This window comes from Macrotis lagotis, chromosome 4, assembly GCF_037893015.1.
Source record: "Macrotis lagotis isolate mMagLag1 chromosome 4, bilby.v1.9.chrom.fasta, whole genome shotgun sequence".
Taxonomy (NCBI): Eukaryota; Metazoa; Chordata; class Mammalia; order Peramelemorphia; family Peramelidae; genus Macrotis; species Macrotis lagotis.
Genome location: NC_133661.1, coordinates 151,922,305 through 151,938,303, shown reverse-complemented (window position 1 = coordinate 151,938,303; position 15,999 = coordinate 151,922,305). Strand labels below are relative to the sequence as shown.

Below are 15,999 nucleotides of genomic sequence, written 5' to 3'. Positions count from 1 at the left end.
AGAAAAACCTGTGACATTTTTAATTTTATAATTAATTAGAACAAACCTTTTCTCAAGGAGGAAACTCTGCAATCACCAGCAGAAATATTGTTTATGCATTCTCATCTATTATTTGTCCAGAAGCTTAAGCAAACAATTCCTAAAGTATCATTGCTATCAATACAGAAAATTAGGTGTTCTGGGGACTACCTAACTGAAGACTCACCTTGTGTTTTTTTGTCCAATCCCCTTGCAGATCTGCCTGCTTTCTGGTCCTGACAGGCAGCTATGAGAAAGGCTTCTGTTACATTCTGCCTATTTGTTTCAGGTGGTAAGCTCAACGAATGGAGAGCTGAACGTTGATGACCCAACAGGAGCACACTCCAATGCACCCATCACAGCACACGCCGAGGTGGAGGTAGTGGAGGAAGCTAAGTACGTTCATCTTTCAGGGGGGCTTTTTGACCATGAATTCAGCAATTTTTTTTGCCCCTTTAGCTCTCCACTTTGAATAATTGATGCTTGTTTCCATATAGCCTTTCTTCTTCACATTTTGGGGGTTCAGGGTGGGTCTTTTGCATGTTACTTTATTGCTGTTGCTGATCTTTCTTAGCTGTGATGCCTGCAGAATGCCATTTTTGCCAAGAAAATATGGCAAAGAAAATCACTAAATCAAAATTAAACATATTATAAAGAAGTACAACTAATAGTCCCAGGCTTGATAAAACAGGCCTCCTTTGCTTCTTAAGAAATGTGTTTAAAAAAAAATCCCTAAATTCAAATTATTGGCCATTGTGGTCTTAAATTGGGGGTTCTGCTGCCACTTCTTCCTTTATAAATATTTCTATATCCCTGATTGAGTCCAGTGTATCTACAAAAAAGGTAGATCATGTAAATAATCCCTAAATCTCTGGATGGAGAAGAATCTTTAGAAGGGAAGGAATTTACAGTATGTCTTATTAACATGAATGGTTGAGAGAGTTACTGCTTTGCCCTTTTTCTGCTTCTTTTGCATGTATACTTGTTTTCCTTCTAGCATTACCTCTTCTGCATGGTCCATGTTAAAAATTCTTTGGAACAGAGGTATAGAATGACTTGGGGATGGGGTGGAGAGACATCATTTCCATCACCTTGCTTCCTCTTCCCCATGACAAAGCATAGCCAAGTTTGTATTTCAACAAGCGTGTCTTTTGGGGAAGTTTGTTCTTTGGTTATTTATTTATTTTTTGCTGGTGCTGGCCAGCTTTGGATGGAAACCTTTGAGTCCCTTCGGTGATTAGTATCCAAATGAATGATCAAGTTGGATTGCTTCTTTGAAACACAACATATTAATAGAATCTTCTTGTCTTCAGTAGTCTCTTGGCCTCTTAATAGATTGAATAAAAGTAAAGAAACAACCCAGTCTGAGTACACTTTCAAACAAAAAAAAAAGGCATTAACCTATATCTGGGTTTAACATATTTCTGTTCTCCTTGATATTGTTTGTTGAACAGATCTTGCTTTGCAAGTTGCCTTTCCTTTAATTCTAGAAATTAACTTTATTCTCAGTAGGTAGAATGTCACTGAAGATGAATTGGACTTCAGTTTTCCATTTGAATGCCCCTTTACTGTCACTGATCCTTACGTTTAGTTCAATCTACTGCCAAAGGGCACCTGCTACTTTATAAGAGGCACAGTTGACACAGATGAGGGATAAGGACAGGACCTATGATTTCACTGGCAAGAGTACTTACTCTACCAGATAACAAAATTGGAGATCGTATTCCCTAAAATTTCCTAGAGTGCTAAGAGATTGAATGACTTAGTTAGTATCATACATCTAGTATGTGTTGGAGGTAGGACTAAAAGTGAGCTCTCTGTCCCTTTCATCATGCCGCCTCTATAATGGGCACAAAAGAAACTAAAGAGACAAACCAGAGATAGTTTTGGTAGGAACCCATTTATTAGAGAATATACTGAGTTATGTTTGTTTCTGCACCATTTTTTCATTTCCCCGCAAAGCTGTAGTAAGCCAATATGAGGCATTGTGTTGCACTTTGGCCCAGACACTGTGCCTTTAGGATTGCCAACTGGGTTTCTCTTTCCTGCCACCCTCATCCTCCACAACTCAGTGCATGTTGGTGTTGGAACTGCTTGGAAGGAAGGAGTTAGGGGAAAAAACAAGTATTTATTAAGTGTCTACTTAAAAGTGCCAAGCACTGTCATTTGATACTTATCACAATCCTGGGAGATAGGTGCTCTTCTCATTTTATAGTAAAGGAAACTGAGAACAGGCAGAGAGAGGTTAAGCGACTTGACCAGGATCACATAATAAAATGTCTGAGACCAGATTTAAACTCAGGTCTTCTTGAATCTAGACCCAGTACCTTACCCATTGCATCATTTAGCAGTTGTGTTTAGATGTGAATCCACATCCTATATGCTTCATGTAATGTGTGATACAAACTTTCTATGTTTCCCACAAATATAATAAATATATATGCCATGGGATGATTCATCTCTTACAAAGGAATACACTCATTTCATTACATTTTGGTTAACTTGTACATTGTGTGTGTGTGTGTGTGTTTTGCATATGTGATATAGAACTTCCCATACTAGACATTATTGGTGTAATCAAAACCCTGAGTTAAAAAGATAGTTTGTAAGAAGTTTTCTGAAAGTTCCATTGAGCCATTCATTGTGAAAGGACTACTGTTCCTAAAAGCACTGTCAGATACAGAGGATGGAAAATCCACAGAATCAGCTTAGTCATTTTATTTTTAGCATTTATCCCAGACTGTTTTTAATTTCATAAGCTAATAATCACTATCGATCATATGATTGCTTAATAGAACAATTGAATGCCACTTTATCTTAACTCTTTTTTACTTCCTATAGCAAAATTTTTAGAGTAATTATAGCTACAAGATCCTCTTTCTATATAAGATAATGCAGCAGCTAGAATTGTTTGAATCACCCTGCCTTAGTGAAGACAGATGTGATATCACTTGCCATTCTTGGGCAGAGTGTAGATTTTTCTTTGTATTGACTCTAATGCTTTAGGGCATTGATTGTTTCTAGACTGTAGAACTTTCCCCCCAAATATTTGGTTTGGGAATTTTTATCCATGTTACAATATGGAATTAAAAGAAACATGACATTACCTTGACTTTCCTTAAAAAGGACTCTGATTTCTTCTTTTTCACAAGACAAATGACATAAATTCTTATTTGCATATTCTTATGAGGTGCAACTTTAGGGTAAGGTAAAAGATCTTAGTGATCCATTGACTTGTATGGAACAGATATGGGTCCCTTATTTACAGAAAATCAGTGAGATTAATGAAGATCATTTATATTTATAGTAGACTTAGTCAAAATTAAAGCCCATTGCCAATCCCTTTTTGAGTCAGTCGGCTATTAATGACTTCAAGACAATTCATCTGAAATCTTTTTCACATTCTTAGTTGGGGAAGCACTAATTCACAGCTTCTCCCATACAGGAACCCATCGATAGGAAACATAGAAAGGTGAGAGATTACTATGCTCCAACACAAGTAACTAAAGCTAACTGTGGGTAACATTTTGTAAGTCTGAGAGTACTTGTTTTCTTGTTGGGAGCCAGGAACAACCTTTGGACTGCTTTGGTTTCCTCCAGGCAACACCATTTTTTCACTCCTCAGTAGTCCAAGCTTTCTTTCCTCCCAACTCCTCCCCTTTTGCCTGTTCTTTCCTGAGATTCTGCCATCTCAATGCTTGTTTCAGGTATTGTCTGTTCTCTTTAAAAGCACTGCCTCAGTAGCCTCTTCCTCCCCACCCTGCTCCCTCCTCCTCCTCCTCCTCCTCTTCCTCCTCTTCCTCCTCCTCCTCCAGGAGGACTTAGGTTCAGGTCAGGTGTGCACTGCATGTTTGCATGGCTCTCACAGTAACTCACTCCATCTCACCTCTGTGAACTAATCTTTCTCTCTCTTTCTCTCTCTCTCTCTCTCCCCCCACCCTCTCTCTCTCTCTCTCTCTCTCTCTCTCTCTCTCTCTCTCTCTCTCCCCCCCCCCACCCCCCCCCCTCTTCCTTTCTGTGTTTTTCTCTTTACACACTCTGTAGCTGCCTGAAAATGCTCAACTTGTGGTGAGTCCCTCTCTCCAGTCCACATGCAAGGGGAGCGGACCAGACTAGACTGGGATTGGCAAAACCAATTAAAGTGACTTAGGAAAACTGAATTGCTTCAAAATGCCACCCTGTGCCATAATTATTCAATCTGGGGAATTAAATCCACAAGGTGGGGGTGGGGGTAGACAAAGAAGGCCCATACCCAGAAATCAGGCTGCCCTGTATGCATTCAAATCCTAACCCCTCAGAAAAATTCTCATTCCCTTTCTTTTTGGCATAGTATATCTCCCCCCCCCCCCAATTAACATGACCAGATAATGTCAGGAGGAGATGGACAGAGCTGGGGAGTCATAACTGCCAAGTCTCCCCCAAAGGAATTATTCCTCACAACAAAGGAATTAAAAATTGGAAGTATGGTACCATGTCTAAATGATATATCATGTTCTCTAGCATGGAAATCAACTTATTAGAAAAAAAAATCAGTGGCTTCTGTTGGCAACAGATTCTGCTATCTAGGAGTTTTAATGGGTTTTCTGGATCCATTAAGGATATGACCCAAAAATTGACTTTCTAAAGGATGCCTATCAAGAGAGAAAAGAACAGTTGGTTTAATGATTCCATCTCTGTAAAGAGATCACAAAACATTTAGTCAAAGAACTAATTCAGGTGGAATGATCTGCTAAAATATTGGGCCCTACCTTCCTTTTTTGTGCTGGACAAAAAAATCCTAGAAATTGTTCTGGAAAGGAACAGAGAATATATGAAAGGAGCTATCTGAAAAAAAAGTAGTCCTGGAATGGAAGTACTGAGGAATCCATATGTGGTGAGGAATGTTCCTACTGAGTGGTGGGTGGCTTTCCTCCCTACCAGCCTTCTCCCTGGACATTGCCTAAGGTCCTCCCAGCCTCTCCTGAGCTTGTCTGTCTGTTGTAGTCTGGGGTTGTATCTCTTCCACATTGTCTGCATGCACAGGGGTCACATTCTGTATAATGGTCACACCCTTCTGACTGCTTTGTTTCTGCTTGTGTTCAATGACCAGTCTGGGCGTCCTCTCCTGAACCCTTATTGACCAAACCAACTGAAGCACCATGTTGGCCAGGAAATAGAAAGAAAAAAATTCCATGAAGGGGAAGGGGTAGGGGTAACAATGAAATACAAAGATGGGTGTTTTAAAGATAGAAATCTTAATTCTGAGACAACCGTGAGTGAATTTGATCCCTTACTCTTTTTTATAGTAAATAAATGTTTGTAAGTCTGACTTTGTCATGTTCCATCTCTCCCTTGAGAAGTCAGTCATTTTTTTCCTGAATCAATAAATAAGCCAATATTTTTGAGTACCTGTTGTTTGCCCAACATTGTGCTAGGTGCTAAGGGATATACAAAGAAGCAAGATATTCTACATTTCTTGCCCTTCAAAGAGTTTATAATTTGAAAAGACATAGATGAAAAACCAACCAGTGATATGAGGCAGTGAAAAAGTTCCTAAGGAATGGTCCAGATAATAAATGCTATGGGATATCAGAGAAGGGGAGAGTCTACTGGTTTGAGTGGAAGAACTGGAAATGGAGCTAGATGTTACAGGATTTGGATAGTTAAGGAGGAAGCAAGCTATGGGAAGTATTCCCAGGCTCAATGGGAGAGTGGAAATAGAGTGAGTGAATAAAGTTGAAGAATCATAGATTTAGAGCTTTGGAAAGGACCTTAGAACTCACCTCATTGCCCTCATTTAATAAATGAAGAAACTGAAATCCTGATAAAATGTGGCTCAGATAATAAGTAGAAGAGTTAGGATTTGATTCTTGGATCCTCTTACTTCAGATCCATTCATCTTTCCATTAAATCAAGACTCAGAAACCTGGGAAAAATTTATTTCAGCTTACAATTGGTGAAACTGCTTGGAGTTTGCTTGGCATATTTAAAACCAAAAGCTATTTATATAACCTTTGAAGTCCAGAAAATTGATTTGGAGAGAATCACATCTAGCTTCTTCATTCTTTTTCGAGATGTTCTAATGCCTTCATGAGGTGATTTAGTGCTATCTGGTCTAATATCAATAGAATTTCTCCACTATCCCCATTAACTTCTTTGGTAAGTGTGTCTACAGAAATAAGGAAGGAAAGAAGAGAGAAACAGATTTTTGGGATAGTCTTCCATGGATGGTGATGGTTGGTTGTGATGATGGTGGTGTTGGTGATTATGATAATGTGTATATAGAACTCTGAGGTTTACAAATGCTTTTTTAAAGTTTTCTCATTTGATCACAACAACCCTGGGAGGTAGGTGCTATTATAATCCTTATTTTATAAATGAGAAATCTGAGGCAGTCAGATTTTTTTTAAATGACTTGCCCAAGGCTGCACATCTAGTAAGTATTCAAGGTTAGATTTGAATTCTGGTATTCCTGTCTCCAGGTTCAGCACTCTATCTAGTGAGGATTTAAAGGGGGGAAAAAGTGGATGTTGCATCTTTTCTAAAAATCAATTAAATGGAACAAATCCTAGTTCCTTAGAGTCATATATTCACATTTAGTGATGATTCAGCTATGCCACTGTTCCCTAAAGGTAGTTGAATTTAGCATCAAATATTCAGTCGTGATGTACCGATTAGATGAGATCTGATAAACATTTTATGAAATATTCTGTGGCTTTTTCATAAGGAAAAAACTGACCCAAATGTCATTAATTTCTCTGAAAGCCATGGTTAACAAAACTATTAAAATATCAATTTTTGCAACTTGGATTGTTTTTAGTTAACTAAGATAGTTATTTTAAGTTCAGAAAATAATTGCTAATATTTGCCCACATTCCACCTTTGACACTTAACTTTACAATCAACATTGACCAAGCATTAAATAATCTAAGGTTGTTTGTTCTTTATTTTATAACATTTATTAAATGCATATGCAAGCATAATTTTCTAAGGGCTGTACTGTATGTACTTTGGGCCTAAAAGAGTAAACATTGATACTACTTGGAGAAAACTTGTTGGAAAGACTCTTAAATCCTTACTAATTTTTTAAATTCAGATGATTAGTACTTCTCCCTAATAAATTATTAATTTCCACTTCTAAGAATTTTCCTTTCTTGAAATTTTAAATATCTGTTCCTTTGTGGGAGAAAAGTATTGAGAGTTTTTAACTGGTGGGGGGAGGTCCCTATGTGGATACTCCACATTGATAGGGAGAAAGAGAAAACATTTTTTCTTCCCAAAATCCCCTTTATAAAAGTGCAGCCTTAATGTTACTTTTCACCATGTACTTATATGTACTTTTTACTTTCAAAGAGATCTAATTGTAGGGAGTTCAGCCTAAGTTCAGAGCATTATAAGGTCCTCTTTTCCAGGTAAATTTGCATTTAACTTTTGTTTCCAAAGTGTCTAGGTGACAAACAGGGTCATAACTGCTAAAAAGAAGTTAGCATTGGTGGGAAAGAAGTAGCAAATATCTGATTCCATTCACATTAATGGTCTGAGCAATAAATGTAAAATTAAAAGCCTAAGAGAGCCAATCCTAATTTACCCTTGAAGGTTTTCTTTTAAGTTAGTAGCATATCTGAATTATATCTATAGCAGAACTTTCCCCCATCCCATGACTCTTCCCCCTTCCTCTACTTTCCCCAACTGGCATTTTCATTTTCTGTGTATTTCACCACCCCAGAAGGAGCCTCCTCACCAGCCCCTTACCATCCCACTTCTGATCTTCTCATTCACTGCAAAAATGACTGTTCTCTTTGTTCCTGCAACAAGGAAATAAAGAGGGAGTAGGGGATGGGGTTGAGCTCAGGTAAAAGGTGTCTCAGAGGATCAGCTTCATCAGTTGGCACTCAAGGGTTCAGCAAAGGAAGCTGACCCTAAACTCAGCATGGTGTTTCACCTTTAATTCTAAACATGACCAGTTGTTAAACACAAAATGGAACATTAGCTGAAGTCTAGGCAAGGCTATATTTTGCCTTGTTCAGTGTCACTTAGTAATCAATTGCCAGACCAATGATCCCTGATAGATTTTTTAAAAGGTGTTATTAAGGTTTTCTTATTTCCTTTTTTTTTCCTTTGTTCACTATTAGTAGCATTCTCAAAGGCCCCCATTCTGAGCTGGAGTTTTTTCCTGATCTCTACCAAGAGGTCCTCGGTTGTCCATTAGATTCTACAGGAGCTTCCAGCATCTTCTTTCAGTGAGATTTCTGTGCCTCAAGTCATTCTTTGCCAATAGTACCTGTAGATAGTCTACAATACTAGTCTGAAGAGTTTTGCTCATCAAAGAAAAGATGCAAGCAGGGCATTATGACCCAACCCAGCAAATTTCTGGGTTTTATTCTGTTACAAAGAAGGGCAAAAGGGTTTTATACTAGAAATAGAATGAGGCACAACCCTTTGCCTCCAGTCCCTCCATGTTCCTGGCACTTGGTGTCTTGCCTTTATTAGCGGGGGTGGTGGTGGTGGTGGGGAATAGATCGGGTTGTTTCAAGTCCAGACAGGCAGCTTTGTCTTCAAGATTTCCTAGCAGACATCCATTCTGCATGCTCTATGTGGTGGGCTCCCATTCCCATTGGTAAAGGGAAAGAAACCTACCAACAATAGTTCAGAGGGGTAACAGGTGTCTGCTGGGGCTCCAGGCCATCAACTGACTTGTGTTGTTATTTGTGCTCCAGGTGCTGCTGTTTCTTTAAGAGGAAAAGGAAGAAGACTGCCCAGCGCCACAAGTGACCAGTGCCTCCCACGAGTCCCCTCCCCTCCCCTAAGCCCTGGGGACTCTTCAGTTGCACCTGCAGCTCCTGCCATTGCTCGTTAGAAAGGACTCCTCTCTGGGAGGAGAACGGAAGAGGAGAGGGTGGAGATCAAAAACCAAAAAGAGAAGAAAACAGATGCCCCAGAGGAAGCCAGCATGGGGTTGGCCAGTGCTGAATCAGTTCACCGCTTAATTCCAAGCCAGAGGCTCTTTGTGGGATCCAGACTCCAGGCAGCTCCACCACTGCTTGCACTTGGGCTGCCTAGTTGACTCTCCTTCCCATTGTTTACAGTGAAGGTGTCATTCACAAAAACTTGACTACTATTCTCTTCCTCAGTTTACTCCTGTGCTCTGCCTTCCCCTCCTTCAGTGAAAAGACTGATAAGTAAAGGCTTTATATTCTAAAGGTGGGTTGAGAGGACCTTCCCCAGACAGGGTAGGCAGCTAACAAATGGGAGAAAAGCAGGCCTGGAGTAGGAGAAAGATTTCTTCCACCTTACAGGCTCCCATAATAGAATTCCTCTTTTTGTTCTTCTGTGCTGCCACTGAACCCTGATCTGGCCATAAGATGCTGGTTCCTTCCCTCTTTGCCTCCCTACTTGTGATGTTACACATTAGCACACAAGCTGTGAGGAATTTGCAATCTACTGTCCTTGTAGAGTTGGTGTTCTTGACCTTTCTTGGTGACAAGCACTATTCTCTAAACAGTAATAGGACAGTGCAAATTGTTTTGGAAAAAGAAAAATTGACCTATTGCACTTTTAATTTTTTAAATAACATGGCAGATGCATATTGTGTCTGATTATTTTGGGTTTTTACTTTTTCTTTGTGGAGGGAATGGGGCTAGTACAGCCACTGAGGGAGAAATGTGGGTCCAGAGAACATTCTCAACATAAGGATCTTGGTCTTGAGTACTCAGAAATAAAGAAGCCAAACCTCAAGCCATCTGAATCATCTCTCTCAGATTGGCAAGGTCTGTAAGGAGCCATACTTGAATTTCCAGTCCTACTTCTCAGCTGTGGAATGTCCCTCCCAGAGCCTCGTGACCTGACAGTTTGGAGGTCCTCGCTTGTGTGCACATAAGACAAGCTAGGTTGGACTGAAGAGAGACTTCGGGTAGAGAAGCAGATGACCCACCAGGAAAGAAAAAATGTTTTGCTTCTCACACAGCATGGGTCCTATCTGGCTAGATTACTGTGACTTCCAGATGACATTGGGGTAAATTTGAAATAAGCACTACCACACATTTATGTGGGGAGGGAAGAAAAAAAAAAGAGGAGGAAAGCCAGCATGGCAAGGAAAGGAGTGGACTTGTTCTTTGCCTTCTGACTGTTGAATGAAACTGGGGATGTTTGTCAGCAGCTGAAACAAAGTCTGGTGTAGATCTTGCCTGCTTCCCAGCTCACCCTTGCAGCCCAGACTGCAGACCATGTGATCTGCTTAACCTTGCTGTGAGCTTAAGCCTATGTACACCTCTTTGGGCAGGTCAATAAACCTAGCTAGTAGCAAGAAAACAGTGTCAAGAAACTAAACACTGGAATAAGTGAGTAAGGCAAGATCGCTCACACCTTGGGGGGAAAGGACACTGTAGAGAAAGATTTTAAATCATTTTGTCAATTTATAATAGCAGGGATAACTCTAGGATGAGTGGGGACAGTGAGCCTAGAGAGGGGTCAAAGATCCCCTCCAAGTAGAAGGATAAGAAACTAGGTCTCCTTCCACTCGAAATACTCTGCACACCACCATTTCATGCTGACACACCAGTGTGAAGGGGCGCAACTCTTCCATTTCCGGCGTGAACAGGGCATAATCTAGATTTAGTATTTTCATTATAGATTTTCATTCTAGATTTTCATTGAAATTCAGTGGCTTGTCCAGACAGTGATAAGAAAGTGATAAGATTCTGGCCTCACATCCTAGAGTGATTGGCAGGGAGCAGAGGGATTATCTTTATCAGGGAAGGGTCTTATTTTGGGGAGGATAAAGGGGAGGGAAGTATTCCCCTTTAGAAGAGCTAGAGAGAGAGAGAGCTTTCTATGCAGGAAGAAGGCATCCCTTAGTCTTATGTTTTGTCACATGAAAATCCTGGTCTCCAAATTTTGGGTGTACCTCTGAATTCACAGATGTGGAGATAGTTTCTAGTAGTTAGCCATTTTCTGCTACCAAGTCTCTTGTTGCCTTACTTGAATGGAGCAGAAGCAGTGTTGGCTAGAGCCATAGTGGGGTTCCAGTTGCCCCAGGAAGACCTGGGCTGGGAGTTTAGCTTCACTGACTTCTTATTTGTGTAGCTCAAATAATAATTGTGATTTTTCTTTTTGTTAATTTAGCAAGAAATCTTTCTATATGTAAAATACAGAATGGAAGGGAGGCTCCCCCAGAAGACTTTGAATGTTTGGGATTTCACTTCCTTGTCCTGTTACCTGGTGGGTTATGCCCCAGTTTGTAAGACTTATATATGGCTTTGTGCTGATTTTAAATTGGTGCATATGCAGTTCTTTAACTATTCCTTCCTTATCCCTTCCCAAAGAAGGGCCTGCCAAAAGGCACCCAGGAGAATTCTAGAAAAAGGGGCACATCCTAGAAGAGCCTGGTGTGGCCTGGCAATCTCAACCCTAACCAAGTGCCTCTCACCAAAAAAAAAAAAAAAAAAAAAAAGTAAAGGCAGTGTCCTAGCCTTGCCTGGTCACCAGGTAAACCCACCTGCAGATGTGTCTATGGCTTTTCTTGGGTCTTACATTTTTTTTTTGAAGGGATAGTTCTTGAAGGATGGGAATTAAGCAGCTGGAGGGGCTTCTTCCCAATGACCTATTCCTCTGATGCCCTCTGAAGATTTAGCTTTCATGAAAGATCCCGCCCAGCATCCTGGTAATCATCTTGCCTGCCCAGGGCCTCTGCTATAGTGGTATTTCATCACTGTCAATTGGAAGAAGCAACTAAACTCAGGAGTTACACAGAGTCTTCTGATGAAAACCTGGTTGTAGGAGACCTGCCTCCAATGAATATTAGGAACAACCTTCCCTTTGTAGCTAGAGAAGGAGCTCTCAAGACAAGTTAGCAGAGAGCTTTATCTCCACTTGTGAAACAGGACTTCATTTCACTCCAGCCCTTTGCCTAACAATGTGGCCTCTGGAAAGACTATTCCAAAATTATTGGCAGTGAAGATTTTAACCTAATTCCATAGTGCAGTAATTCAGCCTCTTTAAGACATTCTAATTATTCTCTGGCCATCAGGGATTGACCAAAAAAACCATTGACCCTTATATAACTTTTAAGTTCAGGAAACTCCCTTTGTTTACTCCTACTAACCCTGTAATAAATACTATACTGTTGAAACTCACCTAAGCATATGCAGATTGGTGTTAGTTCCATCCTAAACAGATGGAGGTCATTCTGGGATTCCATAATCTTTCCTGTTCCTAAACACCTATTGACCCTAAGGAGGCCTCACCTGTTCTCTTTTGAACTAGGTAAATGGCCCTATCATTGTTTTGGCCAAATTTTACAGTATTCTCCCCGATGTTAGCAGGGCAGAGTTAGGAACTATATTGCATCCTAAGCATGAGAGTCATTCCATCACCAACAGCCCTGTCTCTGGATCTCCTGCTTCTGGGCCTTCCCACAGACCAGGCAGACTCTGTTTCAGAGTGCCAGAAGAGGCAAGATCCTGGCCCTAGAACCCAGGAGACTGAGCAGCTTCTCCCTCCGGCAGTCAGCTTGCTTTTGTCATGGCTTCAGGGAACATGATCAAGCTGTTTTCTGTCAAATGGGGCCAAGGAAAGGGAGAGTATGTATGCTGGGGTGGGGGGGGGGGAGGGCTCAAAGATAAAAATTTTGACCTGCTTTAGCCTCACATGGAGAGCTGACTAATGCAGGGGCAGGTAACCTAACTTCAGTAGACAGCCGTTATTGGGAGGATTCCAGCATGTGGTAGTGATTGCTTATTTATTCTCAGTATACTTGAAAATGCATTAAAGCATCTGCTGCCCATTAGCCAGAAAAGGTATCTCCTTTTAAAGCAGCTTCCAATATAGCTAAATGGAAAAGTACATATAATGCTCATTCAGTGTTGATTCTCAGTGTTTAGTAACTGCTTTTTAACGCCAAGAATATGCAGAACTTGGAACATTACTTCGAAGTGGTTACTAAGGATCACAGCCTTAATTTTTTTTTTTAATATAAGACATAACCCCTCCTCCTCACCCAATGAGCATGGCATGCATTTCTTAAAAGCACTGCTCCCAGAGTATCTCCCAAAAGGAGTCCCCCCGCCCATGTACCTCCAAGCCTAAGCATGCACATACTCCAGACCTTTGTTCCTCTCCTCCCAGTACTTCTAGCCACTTTTTCTAGCCCTCTCCTTTTACTGCATTTAAGTCAGTTTTCCATACCAGGTTAGCTAGCCTAAGTGGTGTCCATTGTCAGAGCAGGAGATAGGCCAGAGTTCCCTGGATTTGGAGCAAGTAATGCAGCCTTTGTGAAGTGGTTAGAATCCACCAAGGCCAATACTGCTTCTCCCTGAGCTGTTGTTGCTGTTGCTGCTGCTGCTGCTTCTACTCCTGTTCCTGTCAGTCAAGATTTGAACCTAAGGGGATCATTTCATACCCAAGGGTGAATATGACCAAGCCTAGGAGTTAAGAGATTTGGAATGATTGCCTTGGCCTCCCTTTTTGCCATCAGTGTGTGCTTTAAAAACAAAGGAACTGCCTTGAAGGAAGCTGCTTTTCCACAGACAAAACCAGAGCCCAGTCAACCTGCACACAAGCCTTATGGATGGCTCCTAGGCCCCAACTCCTAGGGTCTTCACCACGAAGGATCAGTTAGGAATCTAAAGTGTGATTATTTTGGTTTTATTTTTGCTTTTGTCTTTTTAAAGGAAAGGAAAGTATGGCCCTTGTGAGGGTACTTGAAGTTTTGAGCAGTGTTTTAACCACAAAGTAGGAATTTCAATGTACCTGACTAATTAAGCAGTCTTAAAACATTGGTATATTTTAACTCCATTTCTAGGTAACTGAGTGCAAAAGAACTGGTTTTTCCATTGTGCTCAAAACAGTAGATAGATTTAAATCCCACTGAGTATAGAAATATAAATGAATTATTTCCCAAAATCAACCAGGAAATCCACTCCAGTATTTGTGTATAGATCAGCCTATGGAGGAAAAAGTGAATGTGTATTTCATGTATTTCTAGTTTGATTTACCAAACTCATTGTTATAAAAAAAAAAACCTCAGTTATTTAGACATTTTTTCTTTCACTCCAATAAAATTTCTGATGCCATCACTGTCTGCAAGGTATCACATTAGAGAGGTGTCTCTGGTAGTATATGGGGGGGTTGGTCTGTAATCACCCTACTACTAATAAATACCGGGTATGTGGTGATCTTGACAGTCAGCTTTCTTCTACCCTGCCCCCACCATTGTGCATGTGACTTTTTTCTTTTTCTGTGTTCCTCTTCTTGAGCTCTAGACCAAATCCTGGGTCATTTCTTGCACAGAAAGCCTTTAAAAAGGTTTGTCAGTCTATTAGGAATGTCTCAGGAAAATGAGCCATTTCTTTAGGAGTGGGAAGTGGAATTATATACTGACATGTCTATGTATGTATGTATGTATTTCCCAACCCTATGTGCTTTCAGCTCAAGCTGCTCTAAACTGTTCCCGAGTATTCTTGGAAGAAAACAAATGACATGAGTGCAGTGTACTGATCCTGGTAAAGATTCTCATTTGTTGAACAGAAAGAAGAGTAACAGTAGAAAACATGTAGATGATACCAAAAAATATTCTAACCCCCCAATGGAAAATAATATTAAGTCACAAATTCCCACTGGATATATTGCAAGCTATAATTTATTATATTATTATTTTGTCTATTTCTTTAACCTTTGCCCTTGTACTTTCAAGTGGGGATATTGGGGATATTGATTGCAATTTTTTTTTACTGTAAAATGTATAAATCAGCTGTGGAAATCATTTTTTTAAATTGATATTGCGTGGATGTGTCTGATTCTTGTTAAATGCCTTTTTGAGTTTTTTATCTTTTATTTTAAATATGTAATGCAATATTTTATTCATAAAACCCTGGCACTGGTCTCAAAGCTCAGCTGTGAAAATGAAACTTGTAGTATTTTTTAACATGAATGTCAATTTAAAGTGTATTTGAAATGGTTCTACCGGGATAAGGGCTTATATACCACTAGGAAAGGCTCCTCCAAGGGGGGGAGTAGCTTTCTTTGGAGAACATGGGTCCTGATATCTTTGTCTCTGAATTGCCCATTTCCTAGGGCAGCAGGAGAAACACAAATGTGATCTTAAAGTACACCTCTTCCCCACATTTGGGAGGGGAAGGGACTCAGTTTGCACCCTTTTTGTATGTAAAATAAAATGTCTTACCTTTCAGGCTGGTCCTATATAGTTTTTCTTTTTCTTTTTTCTCCCTTCCCCCTCCCCCCCCTAAACATTTCTAGGGACCAACATTCAAGCCAGGACCAGCCTTGGTGTGCTTTAGGCTTTCTACTCATTTCCCCACCCTGGTGCTACTGAGATCCTGGCGTTAGTATTTTCATCCCTTTCCGGTGAAGCCTTGTCCTCTCCCTGTGGTCCTACCTTAGGCTTATTCCTGGTTGATGAATTTCAGATCTATCTTCTAGTAACCTCTATTGCTATAAAAGCCCTAGACTTCAGAGGAAGGGTGGGAAGAAGTCAGAAGTGGGCCTTTGGACTGGGCAAGTGGAGTTGAAGTCCATTGTGTGATTTGAACTTTGTGTAGCCAATATAGTGTAATTCATGGTTAATAGGGAACACCAAGATGCCCTTTTCAGGACCATCAAAGCTTTAGCTCCATTAGCTCATCTCTAATTTGGGAATGAGTCCAAATCTTGACAAAGAATATAAAAATATTTCAATTAGTAATTTTGTGGCAAATGTGTATATCTTCTCACCCATCCCCATGCTAAATCCCCTGGGGGATTTTTGACATTGTACACATATACAATTCAATCAGCAACAAACCCAATTAGGTAGATACTTTGAGCACCTAGACTTGTTGCTGGAGATAGTTGGGATCCGAGGTTGAAGTACCAGAGATATGAGAGCACCTGTCCAAAATGAGTTTACCAATTAATTGAAAAGGGGAAAAAACCAACAACATGAAATTAGGGAATAAAAGGATAAGAAAAAGTGGAAATATGGTGGGAGACTATTATGTTGTTTCCAAG

The 15,999-nt window shown here is 40.3% G+C and overlaps 1 protein-coding gene across 8 annotated transcripts in view; it reads left to right on the top strand.

Annotated features, from left to right (window-relative positions):
- Positions 1–15,179, top strand: part of CSNK1G1 (casein kinase 1 gamma 1) — a 248,682-nt gene extending 233,503 nt beyond the window's left edge. For all 8 annotated transcript variants that reach the window (XM_074234377.1, XM_074234373.1, XM_074234375.1 and 5 more), the window contains 2 exons: positions 308–414; positions 8,715–15,179. In XM_074234377.1, the coding sequence (XP_074090478.1) occupies positions 308–414; positions 8,715–8,769 (162 nt within the window). In that variant the 3' untranslated portion in view covers positions 8,770–15,179. The remainder of the gene's footprint in view (positions 1–307; positions 415–8,714) is intronic.
- Positions 15,180–15,999: the final 820 nt, after the last annotated feature.